Source organism: Globicephala melas, chromosome 1 (assembly GCF_963455315.2).
Source record: "Globicephala melas chromosome 1, mGloMel1.2, whole genome shotgun sequence".
Taxonomy (NCBI): Eukaryota; Metazoa; Chordata; class Mammalia; order Artiodactyla; family Delphinidae; genus Globicephala; species Globicephala melas.
The window spans coordinates 127,426,158-127,445,534 of record NC_083314.1 but is presented as its reverse complement, the minus strand read 5'-3'; the positions used below and the strand labels follow the sequence as shown (position 1 = coordinate 127,445,534).

At 36.4% G+C, this 19,377-nt stretch overlaps 1 protein-coding gene across 1 annotated transcript in view; it reads right to left on the bottom strand.

Annotated features, from left to right (window-relative positions):
• Positions 1–17,360, bottom strand: part of ANKRD13C (ankyrin repeat domain 13C) — an 85,481-nt gene extending 68,121 nt beyond the window's left edge. The window contains exon 1 of the mRNA XM_030865939.3: positions 16,494–17,360. Within this exon, the coding sequence (XP_030721799.1) occupies positions 16,494–16,938 (445 nt within the window). The 5' untranslated portion in view covers positions 16,939–17,360. The remainder of the gene's footprint in view (positions 1–16,493) is intronic.
• Positions 17,361–19,377: the final 2,017 nt, after the last annotated feature.

Sequence of the window (19,377 nt, the reverse complement as noted above, 5' to 3'; positions counted from 1 at the left end):
AGATGTGGCGCACGGGCTTAGTTGCTCCGCGGCATGTGGGATCTTCCCAGACCAGGGCCCGAACCCGTGTCCCCTGCATTGGCAGGCGGATTCTTAACCACTGTGCCACCAGGGAAGTCCTAGAACACATTTTTAAACTCATGCTTATCTAACACTCAAAGTAAAAAAGTAAACTATACTTTTGATTCCCATTACAACAAATGAAGAGGTCTGGACTTTTTCTTTTTTACTGAGGTATAGTTGGTGTATAACACAATGATTCACAATTTTAAAGGTTATATTCCATTTATAGTTATTAAAAAATATTGGCTATATTCCCTGTATTATTATCCTTGTAGCCTATTTATTTTATACATGGTAGTCTGTACCTCTTAATCCACTACCCTCTTCTTGTCTCCCTTTCCCTCTCTCCATATCTGTATCTGCAACTCTTCTGTATATCTGTGACTGTTTCTTTTTTGTTATATTCACTAGTCTATTTTACTTTTTATAGTCCACATATAAGTAATACCATATAGTATTTGTCTTTCTCTGTCTGACTTATTTCACTTAGCACAATACCCTCCAAGTTCATCAATGTTGTTACAAATGGCAAAATTCCATCTTTTTATGGCTGAGTAATACTCCATTGTATGTAAACCACATCTTCTTTATCCATTCATCTGCTGATGGACACTTAGGTCGCTTCCATATCTTGGCAATTGTAAAGAATGTTGCTATGAACATTGGGGTGCACGTATCTTTTTGAATTAGTGTTTTCAGCTTTTTACAGGTAAATACCCAAGAGAGGAATTGCTGGGTCATATGGTAGTTGTATTTTTAGTTTTTTGAGAAAACTCCATACTGTTTTCCATGGTGGCTGCACCAATTTGCATTCCTACCAACTGGGTACTAGGGTTCCCTTTTCTCCATATCCTCGTCAACATTTGTTATTTGTGTTTTTTTTTAATTAATTTTTATTGGAGTATAATTGTTTTATTATTTGTGTTCCTTTTGATGAGAGCCATTCTGACTCTGTGTGAGGTGATATCTCATTGTGATTTTAATTTGCATTTCTCTGATGATTAAACAATGTTGAACATCTTTTCATGTGCCTGTTAATAATCTGTATGTCTTCTTTGGAAAACTGTCTATTCAGATCTTCTGTCTCATTTTTCAACTGGGTTTTTTTTTTTGACGTTGAGTTATATGAGTTGTTTATATATTTTGGATATTAACCCCTTGTTGATCAGATCATTTGCAAATATTTTCTCCCATTCTATAGGTTGCCGTTTCATTTTTGTCGGTGGTTTCCTTTGCTATGCAAATGCTTTCAGGTTTAATTGGGTCCTGTTTGTTTATTTTTGCTTTTTTTTCCTTTGCTTTAGGAGACAAATCCAAAAAAATTTTGCTACTATTTATGTCAAAGAGTGTTTGCCTATGTTTTCTTCTGAGAAGCTTTATGATTTCTGGTCTTACATTTATGTCTTTAATCCATTTTGAGTTTATTTTTGTATATGGTATTAGAGAATGTTCTAATTTCATTCTTTGACATGTAGCTGTCCAGTTTTCCCAGCAGCAATTATTAAAGAGACTCTCTTTTCTCCATTGTATATTCTTGCCTCCTATGACAAAGTCATAGATTAATTGACCATATGTTCGTGGGTTTATTTCTGGGCCCTCTATTCTCTTCCATTGATCTACGTGTCTGTTTTTGTGCCAGTACCATACTGTTTTGGTTACTGTAGCTTTGTAGTACAGTCTGAAGTCAGGGAGCATGATCCCTCCAGCTCTGTTCTTCTTTCTCAAGATTGCCTTTGCTAATCAGGGTCTTTTGTGTTTCCATACAAATTTTAGAATTATTCATTCTAGCCCTGTGAAAAATGCCCTTAGTATTTTGATAGGGATTGCACTGAGTCTGTAGACTGCTTTGGGTGGTATAGCCATTTCAGCAATATTAATTCTTCCAATCCATGAACATGGTATATCTTTCCATCTGTGTCGTCTTCCATTTCTTTCATCAGTGTCTTATAGCTTTCCTAGTACAGGTCTTTAACCTCTTTAAGTATGTTTATTCCTAGGTATTTTATTCTTTTTGATGCAATTATAAAGAGTTCAGTACTTTTATGTCTCCTCTAGCTCCATTTTTGTTTCACTAATTTAATCAGTGGTTATAAACCATTTCCTTACCCATTATAGATTACATGTCTTTCAAAATTTGAAGCAAAAGTGTTTTTTGGGGGTTTTATTTGGGAGGGGGTTGGAAATTTGCTCTCAGGATTATAATCATATTTGCTTTAATTATTAGACTGATCTATGGTATATTTAACTGGTTTAAAATTCATTATCAGTCCTTTTTGGACACATGTCTCCTTTCTTGGGTTAGTCATTTAACCCTTCGAATCTGAGATACTTCTTTGAATAATATTTTTCAGGAATGATATCATGATGGTTGGTCTATTTTCTAGAATGTTACTATTGCTTTCACAAATGAATATTTGGCTAGAAAGAATTCTACAGTTGGCAGATGGTGTATCAAGTATGTTCTAACATTGGCGAGGTCTGAGGCCAAATTGATATACATTTTAGTTCAATATTATAGTAATCTGTGCTTTTTACTTGTATATATGTAGGATTCATTCAATTTTAAAATAGCACCAAGAGGGAATTCCCTGGCAGTCCAGTGGTTAGGACTCTGCACTTTCACTGCCGAGGGCCCGGGTCTAATCCCTGGTCGGGGGAACTAAGATCCCACAAGCCACGCTGCTTGGGCAATTAAAAAAAAAAAAAATAGTGTGAAGATATGCAGATCTCTTTTCATTAATTTTCCCTGGAACAAATTATGAGCTCTAACTTTGGAATCAGAACAAAGTTTAGATAAAAAAATGTTTTCTTCTTTATTTATAGCTTTGGGTGTTGCCTCTGATCCACTTCTTCTGTTTTATTCTCTGGAAATTCATATTATTCATAGAATACAATCTACACATGTAAAGTCCATATTTATAACTTGTCCTTCATTCTTTTAATCTGTCTCCTTTTCCTCTACAGTCTTTGTTTTCAAATTATTTTTGTACATCACTCATTCAATTTTCTTTACTGTCAAAACTTTACTTTCTATACTCAATTTAGATCATTTTAATGCAGTGATTATATTTTTTAAAATTTCCATAGTATCTTCATAATTTGGACTGTTTTCTTCACATCACTATTTAACAGTTTTAAAGAAACAAACTGTTTTATGTGTTACTGAAAAACAAGGCAATTATTTTCTAAACTTTTCTTCTATTTCTTATAGTATTCCTAACAGTATCTTCAGGATACTTATAATGATGCTTCTTTTATAATAACTGTTTTCCAAAGACTCTCAAATGGATTTTCTTTTTCTGCTCATCCATCCTGAAATGATTTATTCAGATCTAATATGGGAAAGGACAAGCATATTGCCCTCATTATCCTCTCAACATTCAAGAGAATAAATAGCAGAAACTCCTCTACACTCTGAAGCTAAAAGAACAAGCTGATATTTAAGCACTTTCCTATGAGACTCTAATACTCTAAATAAACTCTTAAAACTAAATAATAAAAAGACAACCCGGGCTTCCCTGGTGGCGCAGTGGTTGAGAGTCCGCCTGCCGATGCAGGGGACACGGGTTCGTGCCCCGGTCCGGGAGGATCCCACGTGCCGCGGAGTGGCTGGGCCCGTGAGCCATGGCCGCTAAGCCTGTGCGTCCGGAGCCTGTGCTCCGCAACGGAAGAAGCCGCAGCGGTGAGAGGCCCGCGTACCGCAAAAAAAAAAGACAACCCAATTTAAAAATGGGAATATATGAATAGCCATTTCTCCAAAGAAGATATACAAATGGCCAAAAATCACATGAAAAGATGCTCAAAATCATTAGCCATTAAGAAAATACAAATCAAAACCATAAGGAGACACAACTTTATGCTCACTAGGATGGCTATAACAAGTGTTGGAAAGGAGGAAAAACTGAAATCCTCAAACACTGCTGTTGGGCCAGTAAAATAGTGCAACCACTTTGCAAAACAGTTTGGTAGTTCCTGAAAATGGTAAACACAGACTTACCACATGACCCAGCAAAAGATATATACCCAAGAAAATGAAAACATGCCCACACAAAAACTTATATACAAGTGTTCATAGCAGCATTACTCATAATAGCCAAAAAGTAGAAACAACTCAGATGTCCATTAATTGATGAATGTGCAAACAAAATGAGGTACATCCATACAATGTAATCTTAATCGGCAATAAAAAGGAATGAAATAGTGATACATGCTACAACACGAATGAACCTTAAAAACCAGTGTGCTAAGTGAAAGACCACAGATTGTGTGATTTCCATTTACGTGAAGTGCCTAGAATAATAAAATCTAAAGAGACAGAAAGTAGATTAGAGATTGTCTAGGGCTGGAGGAAATGGAGTGGGGGCCAGTGAAAGGTAAAAAAAAATACATGATTTCTTTTTAAGTTGATAAAAATGTTCTCAAAGTGATTGTGGTAATGGTTGCACAACTCTAAATATACCAAAAACCATTTCATTGTACACTTTAAATGGTCCAACTGCATGCTATAGGAATTATTATATCAGAATAAAGCTGTTTAAAGATAAATAAGAGATAGGTGGCCGATAAGTAAAAACTTATTCACTCTCCTAATAATTTTAAAAGAAAAAGTTTTCCTTAAAAAGGCCTTTTCACTGGATTCATTGTTCCTTAACAACCATCACCAAGGTTAATCTAGCTCTCAACTAAAATAAGCTCTCTTGCCCACTTGCTTCTTTACTGTGAATTTCTCTATTCAAAATAAGGTACCAGAAAAAGTTTTATTTTTTTTCTACTGTTGTAAGTCTTAATTATAACAATAAATGAAGGCAAGAAGAAAGGGTAAGCTTGCTGTCGAGCACATACTTGCTCCTGCCATCTGTTTTCCATATTAGAAACTTCTTCATCCTCTAATTCAGGGACATGATGTAAAGTATTACTGGAACACAGCCACATGCTGATTGTTTATGAATTGTCTATGGCTACTTTCATGCAACAAATGGTATGGCCTGCAAGCCTATAATATTCACTATCTTGCCCTTTAATGAAATGTTTGTAGACCAATGCTCTAATCACTAAGGGTTTCATGTCACATTACAGGTGACAGGAAAGAACACCTGTCATTCATCAATATAATTTCTATATTTAATCATACTACATTACTATTATTAAAAATTTCTCTCATTATCTAGTTTACTTGATTCTAGAGTTATCATTGTATTTTAATACAAAGTTAGAAGGAGTTCATAGGTTCTGTTATTTCTCCAACATTTTACCCAGAAGGAAAATCCATTCATTTCCATTCAATAAATATTTACTGAGGATCACTATGTGCTAGGCATAGTGCTAGACACTAGAGATTCAACCATTAATAAGCTAGAAATAATTCTTGCCCTCGTGGAGTTTATATTCATAAAGAAAGAGAAATATAAAATAAAACAAAATAGATTATAAGTGTTGAGAAAAATAAAAGGCTAAGGCTGAAAATAATAAGGACAGACATACTTTTTGATATTTAAGTCAGGAAAATCTCTCTAAAATGAGATCTAAACGCAAGTAAGAACTATGAAATCAAAGAATAAGAAGAAATGCTTTCCAGACAGAGGCCAGAAATAACCTGGCATGTTCAAGGAACTGAAAGAAAATAAGTATGGCCAGACATAGAAAAAAAGGAGGGATTGGTAAAAGATTATATCAGAGAAGTAAGAAAGGGCTAGATCATGCAGGGTTCTATAACATATGGTAAAAAATATGAACTTACTTTTAAGTGGAGAAGGCATTAAAGGACCTTGAGTAGGGACATGACATGATACAAATTACATTTTAAGATCACTATTCTTAACATACAGAGAATGGAATGGAAGGGGACATAGGGAGACTAGTTATGAGTCTGGTGCAGTATTCCAGGGAAAAGATAATAAAAATTGGTTGGTCTCAAAGTGGTAGCAGTGGAGACAGAAAGTAGACTGATTCAAAATAACTTGTTAATTAGACATGTATGGGTAAAAAGAGGGGGTAAGACAAAGAATGATCCCAGTGATTGACACTTGAGAACTGGATAACTAAATGATGTGATTTACTAGATGGCCAGGTGGGAAGTGGAAAATGATAACTCCATTTTGGACAAATAAATTTTGAAATATCTCTGAGATTCCCAAGTGGAGATAATTATAAAATCTGGAACTCCAAGGAGAAGTCGAGGCTGGAGATATAAATTTAAAAATAAGAAAAGAGAAAGACATTTAAAATCAAACATATAAATTTCTGAATATCCATTTTTGTCCTAATAGTAGGAAAGGTTGTAATAGTTCTTTCTTCACTTCCCTATCTTTCAGGAGAAAAAAAAAAGTACCATGTTCTAAATGGTAGCAGAAAAAGAAAACAAGGAACTGATAACACTAGCTGCTTTCAAAGAGGATAACTGGGTGGATAAAGACAGGTGGGAGAGAAATTTTATTTTTACATCATATCCTTTTATATCTTTTTATACTTTTGTAGCATGTGAACATAGTAACTATTCAAAAACTTACACTCTAGAGCATACAGGTGAAGAAATCAAGGCATTTATGCACCTAGATAAGTACTCTTTGTTTTCTTAAACCCTCCAAGAACATATAGATGAAAAGGTAAAAGCCTCAGCACCTACTTAAGTTACAAATGAAACTTCCCATTACAAGTCCAAATTAATCACGATTTCAAAAGATTTATGAACTAGAAATGACTTTGAGCTCAACGATCCAGTCCCTCTCACTTTAAGGTAAGAACATAATCAGAAATACATACTACTTACAATCAAGGATGCCAAATGTCATGCTATGATTTCAATATTTTAAATGCAAAATAATCTTTATCAACATCATTATCTACCCAATACCACATTTACTTTACTGACTAAATGTATCATGAAACTAAGTGCTCAAGTATCCTAGTTTGACCCATCACCTACTATCCCCTCAGTTTTCTAAGTCCTCAACCTACTGCTTAAACTAATTTGTTACACAAAGGACACTAAAAACTTAAAATAACTTTCTCCATTAACTTTTCAAAATATACTTTTAAATCTGAAATTGGATGCCTTGGTTTTAACTTGGTAAACAAAACTGAACTCTGTTTCGTTAAATGAGTAAAAAACATTCCAGTAATATTAAGACCACTATAGTCAAAGTATGCAAATTATCAACCAAATGGCTGGCATTTACAGGGCATATATTATATACTATGTGCCCAGCACTATGCTGTATACTTTAGATATCTTATTTAATTTGCTCCCTAACCCTGTGAGACAAAGATTATTCCTATTTCACATGTCATAAGAAAAATACATCTAAAAATGGTTAAGTAATTTCCTAAAATTACATATCCAGAAATTGTGGGAGTCACGACTCTAAAATCAGTATTCTTTTTACTGTACCAACAGATTTCAAACTTTCTGGTTTCAAGACCCCATTAGACTCTTAAGAATTATTGAAGATCCCAAAAATCTCTTATATGAATAAATCTATTGCTATTTACATTAGAAATTAAAACTGTTAAAACCGTTACATGTTAATATAATTTTTTTATGAAAAAAATTGCAATTTTCCAAAACAAAACAAAAAGAATGACAAGAGTGGTACTATTTTAAATTCTTTAATTAAAAATAAAAACAAATTTAATGTCTGGCCTAATAGAAGACAGCTGGGTTTTTATAACTGGTTCTGCATTCAGTCAGGTGTAAATGCTGTTGTGAAGTATATGAAGAAAATCCAGATTCAGACGATATGCACTTGAAAAAAAAGAGGAGTATTTTAACAGCCTTTCCAAATAATTGGCGGTATCCTTTGATACTACATCAAAACTTAGTAAGTGGTTATTTCTTTAAGGTTTGTTGCCATGTGAGATCTCAAACCGTATCAATAAATTTTTTGTACTGTGGTACACTGAAATTCATTGGTTTCTCTTACACTTTGAATGGATCTTTTACTGATGCATGGTTTTGTAACATCAGGCGTTGATCAGTCTAAAAAATACTGATTTACTGAGTTATGCAGATCTTCCAAATGTCAACACATTTCAGTATACAAAAATTTTTAAATCACATTTAGTAATATCACCAATCTGACCAGAACAGTCTTTAAATACTAGGAAGCTGTCAAGCTTACAGTGACAGAGACAAGTTTTCCGAATTGTAAATTTCATTTCAAAGCTTGAATTTTTTAATTGGCAACAAATATTGTCAACTGTTTTCCTTGAGGTCACAGGTTCACTTCATCCAATCTCCAGAAAATGTATGCCAAATATCCAAATTGTGATAACCATAGTTTGTGTGTAAGCTGTTCTTTCAAATAAAAATGGTGTTCCATGACAAAAGCAGCTAGTTTGGCTTACAACTCAATTGCACAAATGTTCTCCCTTTTTTTTTCTTCAGTATGCAGCAGAAAAGTATTATGCATAATTCACATTATGTCACAAAGAATAAAAAAGTATGTACTCAAGATTAAGACTTTAAAAATTAACAATTTCTACACCTTCGTCAAAGACATTGTGAAACTGGCTTTTTTTTTTTTTCCTACTTCAAGTACACGGCAGTGAATAATACAATGACTACTAGCAGTTTGGTGCCTTGATTCATGCTAATGTTCCAACAATTTTACCCACGACTGCTTTTGTACCATCAGTGAAAATGTCAGCGCTGTGAAAAAGGCAAACAATGACTTTGGGTTATTACAAAAATAGTTTTGACTTCATGTGCCCCCTAACGAGGGAGCAAAGCAGGAAATTACAGGTCCTAGAACCAACACAGCTCCAGCTTCCACAGACATCTTCAAGTCTCATCCAAGCAAGCAATAAAAAGGGAGAATTTTTGTGCTTTCTCTCATAAATGGTACTATAGTACTAAAACTCACATACACACACACATTACTTTCAATCTATCATTGACTCCTAACCAGCTCTACCTTCTCATTATTTCCAGTTACCCCCACTTATAATAATAGCATGTTAAATTGACCCATGCCCCCCACCAAAGTTTCTTTTCTGCCTCATATAGTAGCCAGAAAGAGCCTTTTAAAATCAGATCATGTTACCTGGCTATTCAAAACCCTCAAATAGCTTCCTATGTTATTCAAAGTAAAAGTCAAAAACCTTAACAATGACCTACAAAAGTTCTACATGTTTATACCCCGGTCTCAAAATCTCCCATATCCTACCACTCTCTGCCTGTTCCAGCCACACTATTCTTTAAACATGGTACCTTTGTGTTTGCAATTCTCTGCCTAAAACTCTTTTCTGCCATATTCTCTTTACTATATTTTTATTAGTTTGTTTATTATTTATCTTCCCCCATTAGAATGTAAGCTCCCTGACAGCAGGGACGACTTTGTTCATTTTGTTCACTGCTGTAACCCCAGCACCTAAAACACTGTTTATCACATATCAGGAGTTCAGTATATATCTGTTAAGTGAAGGAATGAATGAACAAAAAAAGGGGGAAAAAAACTATGAAGAACCATTAGAATAGTGTTAAAATCTATTTTTACTCTCCAAAAAGCATTTTACCTCAGGACAATGCAGGTGTCCACACAATTCTCTATGAAAGCCAACCAATATCCAAGAGGATATGCAACACAGCACAGGTGGCTTTATAGAAATCAGCACAATGCTGATTAAGAGAGGATAAATTAACACACCTGACAGATATCTACAGCCAAGAATCCAAATGTTCTGAATCAAGTTGCACCAGTAGTAGACGAAAGATGACTGACAGGAGAGTCAAATAAACCTTTTAGCAAACTGATAGGCAGTATAAATTCAAGAAGCAGATAAAACCTCAACTGAATGAAGTCCTAACTAAACCTCAAAAACTAGAATGTCCTCTACTGAAAGGCACGTCACAGCAAAAGTAGAGCAAGATATTGATATTAATGGATATTACTATGATATGAGCCTTCATCATTAAAATATTTTCAAGTGTGGTCTCCCATTTAAGACTATAATGCCCCAAGAGATAGATATTATTATATCGACTTATTTCAGCAGTTAAATAAATAGTATAATTACATAAAAACCAGTTTGTAGAGAAGCATGGTCTCCAACTCAGATCTGATTCCATATATAGAAAAAGCCTTCTAGTTTTACAGATGATCTTTGGGATACCAACAAGACTAACAGGCTTAAGAACAGATGAAATGCAACCACACAGTTAAACCTCACATATCCTGATAACTAACACCATTCATAATCTTTAAACAGTTAGAAAAGAGACCTTTTCCCTTTTTCCTACCCTCATTTGACATGCTTCTGTCTTGCTCTAAAACTGATCTTCTACCGCTCCCCAGTGAAATAAATGGTATATGAACAGGAATATACTGTTTGTCTTTCCAGCCCCTATCCAATTTTTGAGAATCTACACTCCTTTTCTAGAACACAAAGCATCCTGACAATTACCTTGTACTCTTCATTTAGATTTCTATGACTTATGAATGCCATTAACTTGGGACAGACATATTCAGTTCTCCAATAAGTCCTCCAGAATTCTCCTGCCTCATTGCCGATGCCCAGGACACAATATCATCAGTAATTGCTCATTTCTGCTTCCTTTTTTGCCAAAGTTTGAAGGTCAGACTTCCTACTTCTACTGTGGTTCAGTGAAGGCAGCTCTTCAGAGGTAGCTCTGCAGATGTGTTCATATCACAATTTCAAGTAGCAGGTCATGTTCTATAGTGCTAATGATGATGGCATCAGGAAACTCATTTAACATCAGGACAGTCCTATTCTGTTGGAGATGCACATGCAGGAAAAGGTGAAAGGAAGAAGGTTCTATTCATACAGTCATGGATATCAACTGAATCAACCCCACAGGATCAGTGGAGTGACAGATTTCACAGACAAATCACCCTCATACCCGTGACAGTACATAAAACTTTAATGGATTATCTTGGGCCTCCAGAAACCACTTTTTTTCCTAAGGGAAAATGAAGTATGCCTTCCAAAAACAAAATTCAGAAAAGACTACAAAACACGAGGAGGACAGAAACAAAACTACTAGTGTTCTTTTAAAGATGTGCCTCTTGACTAAAATTGTTCACCTGAGACTTCAAGATTTTTTTTTCCATGCAAAGTTTACCTTTATAGTCGCCTTTTCTCAAACAGACATATTGTGCTTTATTCTCTTGTATCACCCATCATGAAGGTTAGGGACAAAAACGAAGCAGAGAAAATGATATCAAAAGAAAGATCAATTCATATAGAAAAAGCCAAAATAAACATATTGTATGGGCACCAAAAAGATTTCCTATCGCCTCCATTCTCAAATGTACATTTTTAAATTTTCTGAACGTAAGATGTTTTAAAATCTCTGTCTGAAGAAATCTGTCAGCCACCAGACACAAGTTAACCATTTCTGTATCACTTCATTGAGTTACCTGCATTGGCAGGAATATTCTCAAACTGACTTTTATTTTAAATTTGAAATCTCTAATCACTATGTAAAATAGCTTCAAGAAGATTACACTACAATTCAGTAAAAATGAAAATTAACTGTGTATAGAGAAGATGGCTTGTCACATGCCAGACGATGTAATTAAAGGCCGTAGAAACTGCCAAACCTCTCAGAATAGATCAGAAATTTTTCACATCTAGGAAACGCTGGTTTGAGCAATTCATATATCAAGGACTTTTGTCACTCTGGCCCCTAAAAGCTTCTGACTAATGTCCAAGATAAGGTGCTTAACTTCCAAAGATATTTGACTCAATTAAGGGAAAAAACAAAATTACAAGTTTAACAAATAGGATGCAGTCAAAATCAAGAAAGTCTTCTATAAACTTCATAAGCATTCTCAATTCTAAAGGGGGAGAAGTAAAAATCATTAGCATCAACTATAAAAAAATAGCATGTTATCATGATGCTTTGTTTAACTACCAATGGCAAAAAAGGATTCAGAAAAATCTTCACACTCAATGTGAAAAAAAGCCTAGACTTAAACTTTAATCCTATACTAAAAAAAAAAAAGGGGGGGTATAACTAAAGATATACTAATGATATAAGGTTTAAGTAATTTTTGTACACTTAATGTATCTTTTTCCCCACCCGAGAAGAGCTGTTATTAAATATACCATGTGTCAAAATCACTGGCATATTTGAACACAGTATATATATGATATTATGGCTGTTACTGTATTTAACTTATATTTCAAGAGATATGTTTGGATCCAAATACAATATTCCTTAATATAATTGATGGCTTAGAAAAAGCAATTCAAACTCAACTAACATTTTTCCATAAAAGAAAAAGCTCTATCCTTGCTCCTACTCAATTTGACAATAATTTGTAAATACACATACATACACACACACCAAAAAAAAGTTTTTCAATTCAGAGATCACTGCAAACTGAAAGAGCTAATGAACAGGGAGCTAAATAGTGACCAAATTAGGATTCAATAAGCTTTCCAGGTAGGTAGAATAAAGGATCAAGATTAACAAGATAAAAACTAATAAATGTAAAGCCCTGTTTTGAGGTTAAAAAAAAAAAAATAAGGACAAGAAAGGACAGAACAGAAAGCCACTTACTTGAGAATAAACAGTATTAAAAAATCTACATACTCTTGTACTATATTATTTAATGTATGTTCTTTACTAATATACATTACTAAATGTGTATTCCTTAGAGCAATAAATATAGTCTCTGTCTTTGCTGATGAGGCTACTATAGCTTCAACACTAAGGCTAGTTCTGGGCACCATCCTCAAAGGAAAGAACTAACAAACCAGAGTTTCACTAAAAGAAGATGACTAAGATTTTCATTTACTTTTTTAATACACCTCTATAGCATTTACTGTGTTTCAGGGACCATTCTTAAAATTTTATAAACCATGTCATATGAAGAATGGATACGGAAGTTAGGAATGTTTAACCTAAAGATAAGGAGAACATGATAGCTCTTGCTTGTCAAATACCTAAAGGGCTATCATGTGGACAAAGTAGCCTATTTATCCGTGCCATTACATAAAAAGAAAAATAACAACAGTGAGAGATTTGGACTCTACAGAAAATCTCTGTGAGCTGTTCAGTGGCATTCTCTCTCTACAAGTACTAAATGAGAAATATATATTAAAAAACTTTGCCATAAATTGCCACATACACATTATTAAAATTGACTTCTTTGCAAAATAGTGCATCCCGATCAACAGAAATATTTACAAACAGGCTGATCATGTGCTTTGGAGTTCCTACTGTCAGTTCAGTTCCCAGCTTTGGAGCTTATTTACTAAGTATGCAACTTTGGCAAAGTTTCCTTGCCTCTCCAGGCTTCACTTTCCTCACCTTTAAAACAAGGATAAAGCTACCCTTTATAGCAGGGTTATTGTGAGAATTAAATGTAATAATGTATGTAAACACTTAGCATAGCGCTGATGTATTTAATAAACTATTATCTTTGATGATGATGATCATCATCATTACATTATGGAAGGAACATCTAGTGAATATAAAACTATGTCATATGATGTGATATAATTGTATGGCTCTGCTATGCACCTGTATGAGTGTATGATTCTGCTATGTACTCATCATGCTATAACAATCCAAACATAACAAAGAGCTTGTTTTTGTTGGGTGACTCAAAACACATTTATCTTTTGCAATTTGAAAGGAAAAATAATCTAAAAAGACTAAAGTATCCAGGTTAGTAAAATTTCATGAGTAAAAGTAATGTAATATAGCAGGGAAATTATGCAGCTACAGGGGAAAAGGAGATTAAAGAAGTAGCACATTAAATAGAAGCCACTCTTCCTTAGGAGTCTTCACTGCAGGAGATGAGAATGTAAATTGCAGGCAAAACAATCACATTTTCCACAGGTATGTGAACCATTGGTTACATTCATCAAAAATATCAACAATGTAACAGAATGTAATCTGGTGCAGCCTTTAAGAACAGTATGGAGGTTCCTTAAAAAACTAAAGATAGAGTTACCATATGATCCATCAATCCTACTCCTGGGCATATATCTAGAAAAGATGAAAACTCTAATTCGAAAAGATACATGCACACCAATGTACATAGCAGCACAATTTACAATAGCCAAGACATGGAAGTAATCTAAATGTCCACGGATAGATGAATGGATAAAGAAGATGTGGTATATATAGACAATGGAATACTACTCAGCCATAAAAAAGAATGAAATAATTGCCATTTGCAGCAATATAGATTGACCTAGATTATCAGACTAAGTAAATCGGAGAAAGACAAATATCTTATATCACTTATATGTGAAATCTAAAAAAATGATACAAATGAACTTATTTTCAAAACAGAAATAGACTCACAGACATAAAAAACAAATTTATGATTACCAAAGGGGAAAGGGAGGGGGGTGATAAATTGGGAATTTGGGATTAACAGATACACACTACTATATATAAAACAGATAAACAACAAGGACCTACTGTATAGTACAGGGAACTATACTCAATATCTTGCAATAACCTATAATGGAAAAGAATCTGAAAAAATCTAAAATACATATATATATAAAACTGAATCGCTTTGCTGTACACCTGAAACATTGTAAGTCAACTATACGTCAATAAAAAAAAATAAAATCAACAATGTAAGGGCAGCTAAGTACAATGCAAGAATTTAGTATATCAAGACGACTTAGAAAGAGAATTTCAGTGGGCTAAGGAAGAGTTCAAGGATATTCAGGATTCTAATTACTTTGAACAGAATTTGTACTTTAACAAACCAACTCGTAAATGCTAGATGACATATGCAAGCCCAATAATCCTGCAATTCAGTACCTTCTGTGATCAGTCAAGAAAATCAGTTCTAACATACTATACTATCATACTTTGTCAGTCATAGTCACCTCTTTCTTCTTTCAAAGGGAATCAACTCTCAAAAACAAAGTTTTATCTGTTTTCAGGTACATTTCAATGTAATGGAACTCTACAATTTAAAGGCAATGGCCATAAGATAAACTATATATATATATATATATATATATATATATATATAGCTACTATGAAGACCAAATCTGAAAAATGTCCTAATAACTAAACAACCCGAAGCTACAACAGATCTCCCACTAAAAACTGTTTCCCAAAGGGTTAGAAAATAATTACCATGAACGAACAATATTATGTCGTTGCAACAACAGTAAAGTAATTAAGTAAATTAAATGTAGGAATGAAAAACTGGGTGCAGCTTTTAGGAACACTCTGGAGGATTTGATTTTTGATAAATGAGAGGTAGTAATTCTTACAATATTGTAAATTCAGAATACAAATGCAGTTGTTAGAGAATTATACAACCAACAGAAATCTTACTTTTTTTTCTTAATGTCAATTTTTGCCCTAATTGTACATAAGAAGCCTAGAGTCCAACAGAATTAAGGGAGGTTATTCCACAGGCAAGTATTTCATTAATGTGTTGCACTATTTTGAGCAGAGTTGAGTGTGTTCTAACTGAATGTATACAATACTCACGTTCAGTTAAAAGCCGAGCTATTAAAAATATTTGCCAACTACCCAGTTTAAAACGGCCTATCAAATGTTGAAAATATCAGTGTTGACAATAGTTTTCATTAATTTACTGTGGCTTAAATGTCAGCTCAGTCACATTATGTTTTTAGAAGAAACAGAAAAAAATTCAGCTAATAAATTAAAGCAAAAAGTAGAAATACAGTCCTTGAATAACAAATGACACTATATGTTGTCATGTAGGATATGATGAGGTTACTATGAAAAATCATAGTACTATTTTTAGTCACAGATCATCAAGATAAAACATTACTATTAGCAATTATCTATCTAAAACAAGCAAAAAACTCTAAGCTCTACTTCAACAAAATCTTAGCCACTCAGAAGTCACTTTACATGCTCCAGGTATCAAATGCCAACAAATTTGTACTGTGGCTTTCAGAAATCAAAGCATTTGCAAAGTGTAAACACTTTGTACCAAACTAAGCTTCCTAAAAGTAGAAGAAAAAAGAAAGAAAAGAAACAGACAACCTGATGGCACGTAGAAATCACAACCAGTTGCAGTCAGGTTGGGATTTGTACCTGGGCAATGAAGGGAGTTGGGTAATTTATATGTTCAAAATTCAAGATCCCAAGGGGGCAGGGGGGTTGAAGAAGAAAAGATACAGTTCAGTAAACAATGGATGATAACCAGGTTGGATGAGAGGCAATCTAAAATTTCTTATGGTCAAGAATCAACACACTGAAGCCCTGTCTCAAACATAAACCAAACAGCTTCTAAGAGTTTGAAGCAGCCAGGGAAGAAACATTCCTTCGCACCCACAAGAACCAATCCCGAAACCACTGGCATGCTATTACAAGATTTACGGGCATTTGGCTTGGAATGGTGGGCAAAAGAGAGGAAAGAAGGGTCTGTTAGGATTTCAGAGGCCTGGGGAGGCACAACCTAGGCTTTGGGAAGGAGAGGTGGACAGGGGCGAGCACTCCTCACCGTGATTATCTTTCTGCCCGATATTGTGCGTGCGGATGAGAGAGGACAGTCTCCTCACATCCCCCTTGAAGACGCACTCGTGCACCGGGTAGTGTGCGGGGCAACTGCCTCCACCTGCGACGACAGCAACGGGGTTGGTGCCCGCTAAAAGAGCCGGGGACTGGGAGGTGGTAGTCACGGAGGAATTGTGCAGCGGCAGGGCCGGGGCGCCGGGGGGATTGGAGGAGGCCGGAGCTGTCTTCAGTTGTAGCCGGTGGTGATGGTTACTGAAGATCTTATGACAGGCTCTACCGCCCTTGCTGCTGCTGCCTGTGCCAATCCTGCCTCCGGTAAAGGTGCCGCCGAGGGCAGCCGCCGCTTCCTCATCCCCGGGCTCCAGCAGGTCCCCCTCTTCTTTGCTGGGCTTGTGGTCCCTCCGCAATGAGCGGATCTTCTCCCCGGTCATCGCCGCCAGGGGCAGAGAGGGGATCCAGGAGGTTCACCCCTGGCGACGAAGCTTGCGCTGCGGCCGCACAAGGCGATTAGAGCGGTGGCCAGGATACTCCAGCGCAGCATGAACTCCCAGAGCGCCCCTGAGCCCGGGACAAACGCATCTCCCGGAGGAAGAAGAGCCGGCTCTCGCCTAGGCACGAAGGGACGCGCGCTCGCTGGGGGGAGCTAGAGTTCAGGTGCCCACGACACCAGAATCCCCGTCTCCACCGCCGCAGCCGCCGCCACTGCTTCACACCGAAAAACAGGGGACGGCCATCTTCCCCTAGCTTCTCTCGCGATAACTCCCCTGGGAGGGAGGAGGGAGGAAACACCGCGATAAGTGAGCTGCCTGCTCCCTCCCTCGCAGGTTCTGTTCCCAGGGTTGCAGAATGCCGGCGCTTCCCAGGCAGTGAGTTCCCGCCCCAAGCTGCAGTCTCTGAACTAAAAGACCGGGATCCAGCGTCCGGATGGCCGCGCTTCTTGTGGGCCGTCTGAAACCTTAGCCTGCGTTTGAGATATTCGATGCACGTTATAAACAATGACAAACCCTGCGACCTCTGGGCCTCCCTCAGGAGTGCTGACTGACGCCAAGGCACACAGGATATGATGTCACTGAAATGCACAGGACGCTCATTCAATAAACTTTCGCTAAGCATCTACTTCGTGCCGTACACTCTGCTAGTAGATTTATAAAACACCACTCCTGGCTCCAAGGTGCTCGTTAGAGGAGGAAAGATAGTCAAGCAATTGAGTACAAAATGTAACTGCGAATGAAGTGGATGAGGAGTGCTGGGTTGCACGAAAAAAAAAGGGGGGGGGGAAGGCAAATCTTAGTGTTGGAGTGTCAGAAAAGCCACCACCGAAGTTTAGGGACTGATCCTGGATAACAGGCTATTCAGCAGACTGGGAGAGGGGAGGTCACTCAAATATTTGTCGGATGAATGAATTTCGGGCAGGCGTCAGAGTTAAAGCATGGGGAGTGGACCCTGAAGGATGGCAAACAATAATTGTATAACCGGAATATCGCTGGACTAGTTCATGGCCAGCCTCGACCTAGCGTCAAATTCTGAAGAACATAAATCTGACCTTGACAAAATAACTAAAGCTGTTGGGAACTGGAGGGCAGAGGAGTTAGCAATGTCCGAAAGATACTAACCTGTTTATCTCTCCTAAATCCCATTTACTCTGACAGCTGCTTCTCTCAAAACTCTTCTTTCTTAAACCAACTTTATCCCTACCTCCATAACACCACCCCTCCAAATAAAAACTCCTGTGGGAACTGTCCTCTCTTCATCCTTCCCTGCTACTCAGGTTTCACCTTCCATCGTCTTTCAAATCTATTCAAATTAATGTCATTCTTCCCTTCTTCCTTTTCTTTCTTGTGTGTGTGTCTGGGAGGTGGGGGAGGCCGGGGGCTGGGGGTGGGGAGGTGTTCCAATTCTGTTCAAGCATTGCATGGGCAATCTGCACCTCAAAGTGTCCTCCTACTCAGAAAGCAAGAGGGGCTGGACACCTATGTACAAAAACATTTTCTTCTTCCACAATAGCCTCTGAAACAGGTGGTAGGCTCAGCACTTTATATGCTATTTCCTTGTGATAAGTATTATTTTCAATCTTCATTTGACAGTTGGAAAAACTTCCCAATGCATCAAAGGTGGAATGTAGCACAGTCAAGTGTAACTCCAGGGCTAGAGAAATAGGAAGGGGCCAGATCGTGTAGGATTTTGTATGTTATCTCAAAAGTTTAGACATTATCCTACAAGAAATGGATAGCCTTTTAGGGATGTTAAACAGGAGAATAGTAAACACACACACACACACACACACACACACACACACACAAAGCAAAAAAGAACAAAATCAAAACAGGGGAATAGCATGATGCGATTTGCCTTTTAGAAAAGTCACCCAGTCACCCATACCTTAGAAAAGTATGTATCCAGAATAGATTACAAGGGGGCTACTATAGAGACAAGGAAACGGAGAGACTCCTGCATAAATCAAATAAAAATGTGTGTAAAAATATGCACGTAAAAGTCTGGTAGAATATATGTCACACAGGGGGAACAGTAGTTCACTCTGGAAGATAAGATTGCTAAATCACATATTCCCTTCATTGCTTGAATTTCTTTTTACAAAGAGAAAGTATTCCTTTTTATTAATCAGAAAAAATAATAAATTAATTTTTAGAAGAAGTATGCGATTCAGGAGGTGAGAGATTATGAGAGTATAAACCAAGTTAGTAAGAGTTAGGCTGGAGACGGTTTAAGAGTTTAGAAAAAACTGAGTTCAGTTTTGGCATATTGAATTGAATGTTCGTGTTGCTCACCATAAGGAGTTAGATGGCAAATATTTTGGTATTTGGAAATGAACCTTAGGAAACAGAAATCTGGGTTAAGATTCAGAAGTTATC